At 42.9% G+C, this 8,577-nt stretch overlaps 1 protein-coding gene across 1 annotated transcript in view; it reads right to left on the reverse strand.

Moving 5' to 3' along the window:
• Nucleotides 1-6,117, reverse strand: part of wscd1b (WSC domain containing 1b) — a 32,264-nt gene extending 26,147 nt beyond the window's left edge. Inside the window, exons 1-2 of the mRNA XM_069675267.1 lie at nt 5,877-6,117; nt 3,976-4,600 (exon numbers count right to left, since the gene is read on the reverse strand). Coding sequence (XP_069531368.1) covers nt 3,976-4,363 — 388 coding nt within the window. The 5' untranslated portion in view covers nt 4,364-4,600; nt 5,877-6,117. The remainder of the gene's footprint in view (nt 1-3,975; nt 4,601-5,876) is intronic.
• Nucleotides 6,118-8,577: the final 2,460 nt, after the last annotated feature.

Genomic DNA, 8,577 nt, shown 5'->3' on the forward strand with positions numbered 1-8,577 from the left:
ACCTCATTCGGTGATAGATAGTGACTTAACAGACATTTATTTGAATGAAAAAGTTTGAGATTGTTACTTTAAGTAGTCATCATGAGTGCACAGGGTAACTTCCATGTGTGATGGTAACCCCTGGGCCAAATGGGGAGTGTAGAAACGTGCGTCTTTAAACGGGGAGTGTACAAATGTGTGCTTTTGCAGCAGATGGTCGCTCAACATTTCCAAAAATCTGCTTTGTGTGTGCAGAAAAAATGGTATTTGGAGGCTGTTTGCTTCACAGCGGTGTGTCGAACTCTGTCCCATTTCGAAGGCTCCTTCAGATGCGGCTGACAAATGCGTCCTCTGTTTCCTGGGCCACGAAGGATCCATCAGGGTCATCCTTTGTGGCCGAACATATCCCGAGATTCATTGTGCGCTAATTCAAACAAGATGGAATCAGTCGGGGAATACACTTTTTTGGTTTGAACTCAATCGAATAGCGGTACAGAGGTAATTAGAGATATACGGTTAAGAAAACGAAAGGGCCCTTGAAACAAATTATCTTTAATCATCATCACGACAACGATAGTTATGCTGGCGAGTTAGCCCACTAGCTACCTGTTGCTAGGTGACGATTTGGTGACGCAAGGGTAAGGGCGGGAACAGCTGGTGATGCAAACAGGAAATCCTCTGTAGAGGAGGACAGTTAAACATTATAATTGATGAAAGTATTGAAAGTGTCTCATAGTGTCGGAGTAGACAAGTAGACAAAACATATTAAAACAATGCTGAATGTAGAAACATGAAAAGTTAAGCTGAAGATTTTTAAACTACATTTGTTTTTAACATTTTAGATTTTTTGTTTTTCTATGGTGCTGCTTTTTATGAGCAGAGGGCAAAGCAGTTTAGATTTAACAGCAACAGAAACACAGCGCTTACATTCATATTTCATGTTCATATCACTAAAATCTGTACAACATAAAGGTTGTGCACGTTTTGCAAATTGTGCTCGAGTTATTTTATTTTGTATTTAAGATACATTTACATACATTAACAGGATTATGCAAACAACGATCTCCTACTGCGAGGAAGCGTCTTTCCCCTGGGCTGTACTGTCGCAACAGTTTGAACCACACGTAACATAAGTTAAAGTAGTCATTAACAAACAGTCCAGCTAATCACACAAAAGACGGCAGCCTTAGCTTTCTGCTGCAAGAACAGTGATGGCTTCAGCTGTTGTTTTATTTCAAAACCATTTAAACAGTATTATTTAAACATCAAACTCCAATAGGTCCTCCACAGGAGACCTGTTTACATTGGGTTAACATGTTTTAAATAACTGACTTCATGAAGTTGTACAAATGTCAGAGAATAGTGCCCAAAAATAGAGCTCAAAATGGCTTGTTTAATTCGTTTTTGTTTGACGGTCTAAAACTAAAACATTTAAATTATAATAATTTTTAACAGGGAGAATTCGCAAACCTTCAACTGGAGAAACAAAAGTTAAAACACGGCATGTTGTGGTTCTATGGAGGGTTTTGTAGCCGACTGTTTCTTGGCAGGATGCAGTGACTTCCTGAAGTTTCTGCTGGTTGCCTACAAACCCCACAGTGACAACGACGACACTCTGGGGCACAAATAAAACAAACAAGATATGATTTATATATCAATGAGCTTTAGAGCCGCTGGTATGTGAATATTTTACTGCAGACAGAAGCAAGCTAGCTGTTTCCCCCTTTTCCCATTCTTTATGCTAAGGTAGGCTAACTATCCGCTAGCTGTAGGCTCTCATTTACAGGTGGAAGTGATGTCAGTGTTCTCATCTAACACTCTGCAAGGAAGCCAAAGTGTGCTTTCTCAAAACGTCTTTCACTATGAACACTTTTATCAGAATATTTACAGATCAATGTGTTTAATGCACATCGTGATAGTTTATGGAGCACTGACTGGACCGGAGGTCTTCGGGCCATGTGGTAAAAAGACAGGAGCTATTTAACTCTGTGTCCTGTGTCAGACTTTCGAAGTGAACCTTTGCCAGATGGCAGTGGCTGAAACTGATCTCTCGCCTGCCTCCAACATTTTCCACCAGTATTACCCTACTTAGTGACTGAGCGCTTCTGTGCTGTCTGTTTAAAAAAAGGATTAAGAGCTCTTGTAGGATGCTTTTCAAGAAGAACAAGTGCTCCACTGGAGGTAATTCTATTGTATTCATCATTTCAACTAAATAGCGCAGGCCCTGATAGGCACCCTTCAACAACAGAGCAAATCTCCAGGGATATTTTAAAGTATCGTTTTTATCTTTGCAATTCATTTTCCTGAACTACTCTGGTGCCTGTCGCATTTTCAGAGAATCAGTGAACTCTCTCCCTCATGTACAAGATGTGACGCACCCAGGCGCAAAATGTCATATAAATGTATAATGAAGCTCCTCTAAATGTTCTCAGGATGATTATCTGCTCACAAATCTACAATGAAGCCTCTTTTCACTCTGATATGAAAACAGAGAGAGTATGACCTCGGCTGAGCTGAAAAAGTAAATCACAAAATAGAAAATAAACGTGCATATTTGCTCCTTCATATATTATTCACCAGGAGAAACATCGTCTCGGTCAACACGTCTTCAGCAGGAAATCTCAATCTCTCAGATCCTCACTTTCACGGCTCTGTTTCAGACACTATGATCGTGTTACAGCTGAGAGCTTCTTCACCCACACTGTAAGATATCTGCTTTTGTTTAAGGGCAGAATGCTTGAAGGTCAGTTAATGATGTTTTGGCTGCTATATTAAAGGTAAAGGTGTTTTGAAAGAGCCGACAACAAGAAGCTTATTGAAGCACATATTCACTTTGCATTCACATAATGCTGGTCAGCTAGTTAAGCTAGTGTTCGACTGACTTCCACTTTCATGTTGTCACCACTCCACTGGCAAAGGCACTAATGTAATGTCCACACACTTCTCATTATTGGTGAAATTCTCTTCACATCCCAGCAGTAATCAGTAAATACTCAAACAGGTCACAAACAGGAAAAACAATCCAGTATCTGTTGCAGTAGCCGACCAGCTCTGTGTGATCATCTAGCTCAGATGGAAATAAATGATTGGACGGCTTACCTGCGTATCCACCTGCCTTTTGTGTGCTCTCTGCAGGTGCGATCATTGAGCATGAGCAGGGACTACAACAAGCTAAAACTAGCGAGCTAGTAGCTCAAGAATGGCAGAGACAGGTCGTTGGATGCAGTTAGTGAAGGGTACAATGATGCACTCCTCTCCTTTAAACCCCTTCTTATGGTTGGGGGAGAAGATTTGGCATTTTTTGGTTCTCTGTTCTTTTTAGTGGACTTAATTATAAGAACTTGTTCACTTAAAACATTTGTTCACTGAATATTCAGGGCTTGTCTGGAGCAGTAACTGCAAACTCACTGAACTGAAACTGTGTTCAGTTGAGATCACCAACTAGTGAGTTTAAGACGGTGTCTGTGAAGGATGAGCCAGTGAGCTTACATTTCAGTTTAATAAGACACAGATGGAGGGGTCTGCTTGGGTGACTTTGTGTCCGGGTGAACCTTCACTGCAAAGCACATTTAGTAAACAAATCACTTTGACATATGTTCAGCAACAAATCACTAAAAATCACCTGTTCCCTCAAAGTGAACATCCAGCCACATCCACATTCGTCCTGCTAACGCATGACTTGACTCTCTCACTCAGTGAGCGTACCCCTGCACATTCACTCGCTATTGATGAGAGCTCCTCTGAACTGAAACTTAAAACAGATGATTTCAGGAAGTCATCAGTTCGGTTTGACATCCAAAACATTCTGTCTATATGCGACTGACACAACACTAGTTGGATATGTCTGATATTGTTGCTGGTTTCTCCTAAGTTGCCTACCCCAGCTTTGAGAGACTTAGAACAGGGTCTATCCAAGTGGAGACAAATCCTGTTCAGCCTGACTTTAAACTTTAATGTGTTCACATAAATAGCTGTGGAGTCTGGATCCTTATTTACCTTTATGTCTGCTGCTCCTGTGGAGAGTGACTCTCTGCTCTGGACTCTCTGGCAGCAGATTGTGAAACCAGCGACGATGCAAGTGTTGGACCCCCAGGCTTTGGGACGAGGGCCAGTGTCTGCCTGTCCTGGCTCCCCCTCCGGACACGGGCTGAACTGCCCATCTGGATCGCGCCCTCACGCCCAGACCTGCAGTCCTGAGGGCGGTGGGAGGCGCTGCCAGGGACAGCAGCGGCGGTAGACTGGCCAGGTTCTGCTGGGTGACTCTGATGCTGGAGCGCTGCAGGAGCAGGATGCTGCCCGCCATCAGGTAGGCGATGCCCAGGCAGAGCAGCAGCATGTGAGCCCGCTTCAAGAGGCAGTGCAGTCTGTAGAGGGGCGCCGCCATCCTGCTTCCTGTCTCTCACCTCAGAGGAAAGCCATCTCATGGATCAGGAGCGAGCAGATCTGTAACCTACTTACAACTTCATAATCTGGAAAAGACCTGCAGCATCTGGCAGCGGTGTAGACATTGTGCCTGCATCCAGAGTCCAATAGCAGCAGAGGAACAATGGATGTGTCACTACAGAGAGGTTTAATATCCAAGGCTGTGGTCACTGACTCCAGGATGATCCTCAGGGAAAAGCTGAAACAGAGAAAAAACACAAGCAGCTGGATTTAAAGCACGAGTATGTGTGTGTGCATGTGTGTGTGTGTGTGTGTGTGTGTGTGTGTGCACCATCAAAGGGAAGTGGAGTATATGCCTGGAGGATTAGATGCACAGCTCATGTTGACATATGGGCTTGTGTTTCTGTCTTGCAGCATCTTGCAACACATCCCCTCGGTGTCTCCGCTCCTTGCTTTCACTCCTGCCGTTTGTTTTTAAGTCAAAACCTGCCTCAAGTTGTGTTCTGCAGCTCCAGTTCCCCCTGTGTGCTGGGTTTGTGCTCTGCTGTCACATTAATCCGGTTTATAAAAGAGGGGGGGGGGACGACTCGATGACACCAAACCTTTCCGCTTTTAAATTGGATTCTCTCTCAATGCATTCAGTTCCTGCACTGTCGGATTATATTTATTTTAACACCGGCAATATCTCCCAGCCTCACAATCTGACTGTGAGTTATCACAGTGAAATGACATCATGTGATCAAAAAAAACTGTCTGGAGAGCGCATTATGGGTGTTTATGAAACGGGGATTATCAAAGGAGTATGCAGATCATCTCTGGCCTCATCTGTGGACATGAATAAGTGATGAGTTTAGAGGGGAAAAAAGCAGAGATGAGATGTTGAAGGTGTCTGATTGATTTGGCTGTGGAAGTATTGGCAGAGGAGCAGTGGAGTGACCCATTGCTGTGTGTGTTTGTTCTCTCTGATGGTCTCTTTAAAGCCCCCTCTTTGATTCTGCTGGTCCAATACTTGCAGCCTGGAGAGGTTTCCATGCAACACCAGCTATGTTTGCACACCTCAGCCTGAGTCTCTCCTCCTTCACATCCATTCATATCTATAAAAGCTATGTTGTCTCGGTGGCCGTCACACACCGTCATGCCCTTCAGCTCTACTTTTCATCTCAGGCCTCTTGTGAAGCTACACTGTACACCCCCTCCTTTAAATAAAAAGTAGGGGTGCGGTGGTGCTCCCGAGGATGGAAGCAACAGTTTGCACAATGAACACTCTCTCTGATCAAGTCCGAGTGCCCAAGTTATCCTCAACTCCACATCATTTTTACGCATAAAATCACGCAAAATTATCCCGTAACATTCTCGCCTGTGTGCTTTCATGCAGCGGGATGGATGTGAGACTGAAAGCTGGTGAATAAACAGCGAGAGTAAACACGAAGCATCTATTTAAGAATCCAGAGGTCTTCCATCTTAAAAAGCCCCTCCACCATTTACAGTACAGGATGTTTGAGCACGCGGCTTACCTTCAGCAGAGCAGTGTGACGCGCTGCCTCTCCGCACCGTGCGGTCCGTTTGAGGCCGTTTTCATCGCATGTTTCTCCCGCTTTAATGTCCAGTGAAGGTCTCCTCGGCTCGGCTGGCTCTCCGGCATTTCCCAGAGCTGCTGTTATATAAGCTGCCTCTCTCTCTCTCTCTCTCTCTCTCTCTCTCTCTCTCTCTTTCAGCTCTGTCTGTGCTGCTCTCCGTCGCTCTCCGAAAGGCTGGCACGGCGATAGAAAGCACAGACAGTATCAGTGTGAGTGTGTGTTGCTCAGAGAGTGAGAGAGAGAGACAGAGAGAGAGCGAGAGAGAGAGAGAGAGAGAGAGAGAGAGAGAGGAGGTGATGGGGAGGTGGTGAAGGAGGAGGAGGAGGGGTAGTCAGTCTCATTTGCATTGGTGATCTAAACGCGTCACAGCTCCTCCACTGTGTGCTGTCCAGCGGTCCACAGCTCGCTCTGCACAGAAGGAGCTTTAATAAACCTTATACCGTCTCATATCTTCTGACACACAGCTTCATGCCTTTTATCACCATGCACTCTACATAGATGGCCAGTAATTTAACGTTAATTACGTTCATAAACCTGAGCAGCATGAACGCTGCGGCTCACTGACTCTGGGTTTTGTTGGCAAATGGCTGTAAATCATCCATCAGCCATTTGAAGGACATTTTTGCTGTGTGCGTATTTGATTAAAAACACTAATTTAACCTTAACACTGCAAAGTAGCCTTTGTCATAAAAATGGAGGGCAAATGGACCAAGCAACAAATAATAAGACATTTATTTCACAAGAGTATCTCTGAATGTCCCTACAGAAGCTGATAGTTTGTCTCATAAACAATTATTTACTGTCGCCATTTATACTTGTTCCTTGTACGTTATATTGCAGCTGAAGCACTAAATCAATGGACTTTGCCATGAGTCATACATGATGCATCAGTCAGCCGTGACGACGCACTTCAGCACCATGAACAGCGCCTCGTCTGCGCGCGCTGCTGCATGAACAAGAGAAATTAACAGCGCATAACAAAGCGCTCTGTCATGCCTGATTGACCTTCAAGCTACAAAGCCTTCATCTACAGTGCATGGCCTGGATAAGGGTGCAAAAAAATAGGCATCTCTGCAGTCCTTTAATGTGGACTCTTTAAATGTTAATCTGCTTTGAAGTTCAGTTTCTTAAAAAAAAGAAATCTCAAGTTCTTTGAAACAACTTTTTTCCTACTGCAAACGAAGTTCTGTGAAGAATTCCCTAAATGAGGGAGGATGGGGTGTTGAGGCAGAAAAATTAAGTTTATCATCCACTAATAAATAAAAAGATGTGCAATGTTTATTTAAAATGTTGCCAAGTGGAGCGGGTTCAAATTACAAAAAACAAAGATCTAAGGATTGAACCTTGTGGAACCCCTGAAAAAAACATATTTTCCAGCTGAGAGGAAACTTAAAACGCCCCATCACTGAGGAGGAAGTGGAGCCTCTATTAAAATAGCATCATTAACTGTATCAAAGTAAAATAAAGCAAAACATATTCTGTTTGAATCAATGTGTTGATCTCGAGATATTTGATTGAAGGTATAGATTGATTGATTGAAACCTTGACAGTATTACATCATCGTTAAGGTAATTGTCTATATAGATGGATTTTTCTGATATTTTGCAAGTAGGTCCCAGCTAGTAATGAGGAGGACATGATACAATAAAACATTTGAGAGACACAGAAAGATAGACATTTTCTCCAGTACTTTTCTTAGTCATTCCCATTGTTTCAGAGGATTTAACAGATTTCTAATGAACATTTACCTGGCTAAACGGATGGTCTTTTTACTTTGAGTAATGAACATATTCTGCTATAGGAAATCTCTGCAAAGACACCTTTATAACATTTTATGCTCATTTTTGTTTGTTATCTTCTTTCTGTAGAGACATTCAAGGACTGTAGCACTTGCTATTTTGTACCACTTGTGACAGCAGGTTGTTTATTTCATGGATCACTTCTTTTCTATGCATCTACAGGACAAGTAAACCACTTATCTCATAGTCAAAGTGTTCTCCCTACTTGACATCCGCAGGTCCCAATAAAAATGGAAGACGAGAGGCCAATTATATTTGATTTGTTAGCATGGAGAGAAGAAATATAGCAAAAAAAAACAGGATGAAAATAAGAAGTGACACACTCCTAGCTGTCCTTTTCATATTTCTTATGAAAGCAAGCTGGCAAACTGTATCGCTGACGAACAGAGGAGGTTTTTATGGCTTGCACAACATATAAAATGTTGTTGATTTATATCTTAAGACTCTAAGAAGCTGCTTCATGCTTTCTTCCTCTCCAACCAGGTTAGATAAGTGTAACCGTCTCCCTGAAAAACAACAGGAAGCAGCCTCCAGAACATTAAGCAGCCAGAGTCCTCACAAGTGCTGCATCACTTAATTGGCTCCCAGTGCATTACAGAATAGACTTCAAAATTCTATTTATAGTCAAGCAAGTCATGGTTTGGATAACAGATTCACTTCTGACCTGCTCCCTGCCTACAGTCCAGTCAGAGCGTGCATGTCACACTGTAGTTTACTATACCAGGTCTTGTTTCACAAATTAATTGGACGTGTTTGTGGTGATAGACGAGTGATTATGTTGCTCTTAGATTAGTCAATCAATAAAACAGACTTATTAACCTTGACCATATATTTATTAC

The sequence above is a fragment of the Semicossyphus pulcher genome, unplaced genomic scaffold (assembly GCF_022749685.1).
Source record: "Semicossyphus pulcher isolate SPU_LCO1_2020_fin unplaced genomic scaffold, fSemPul1.0.p SCAF_10, whole genome shotgun sequence".
NCBI lineage: Eukaryota > Metazoa > Chordata > Actinopteri > Labriformes > Labridae > Semicossyphus > Semicossyphus pulcher.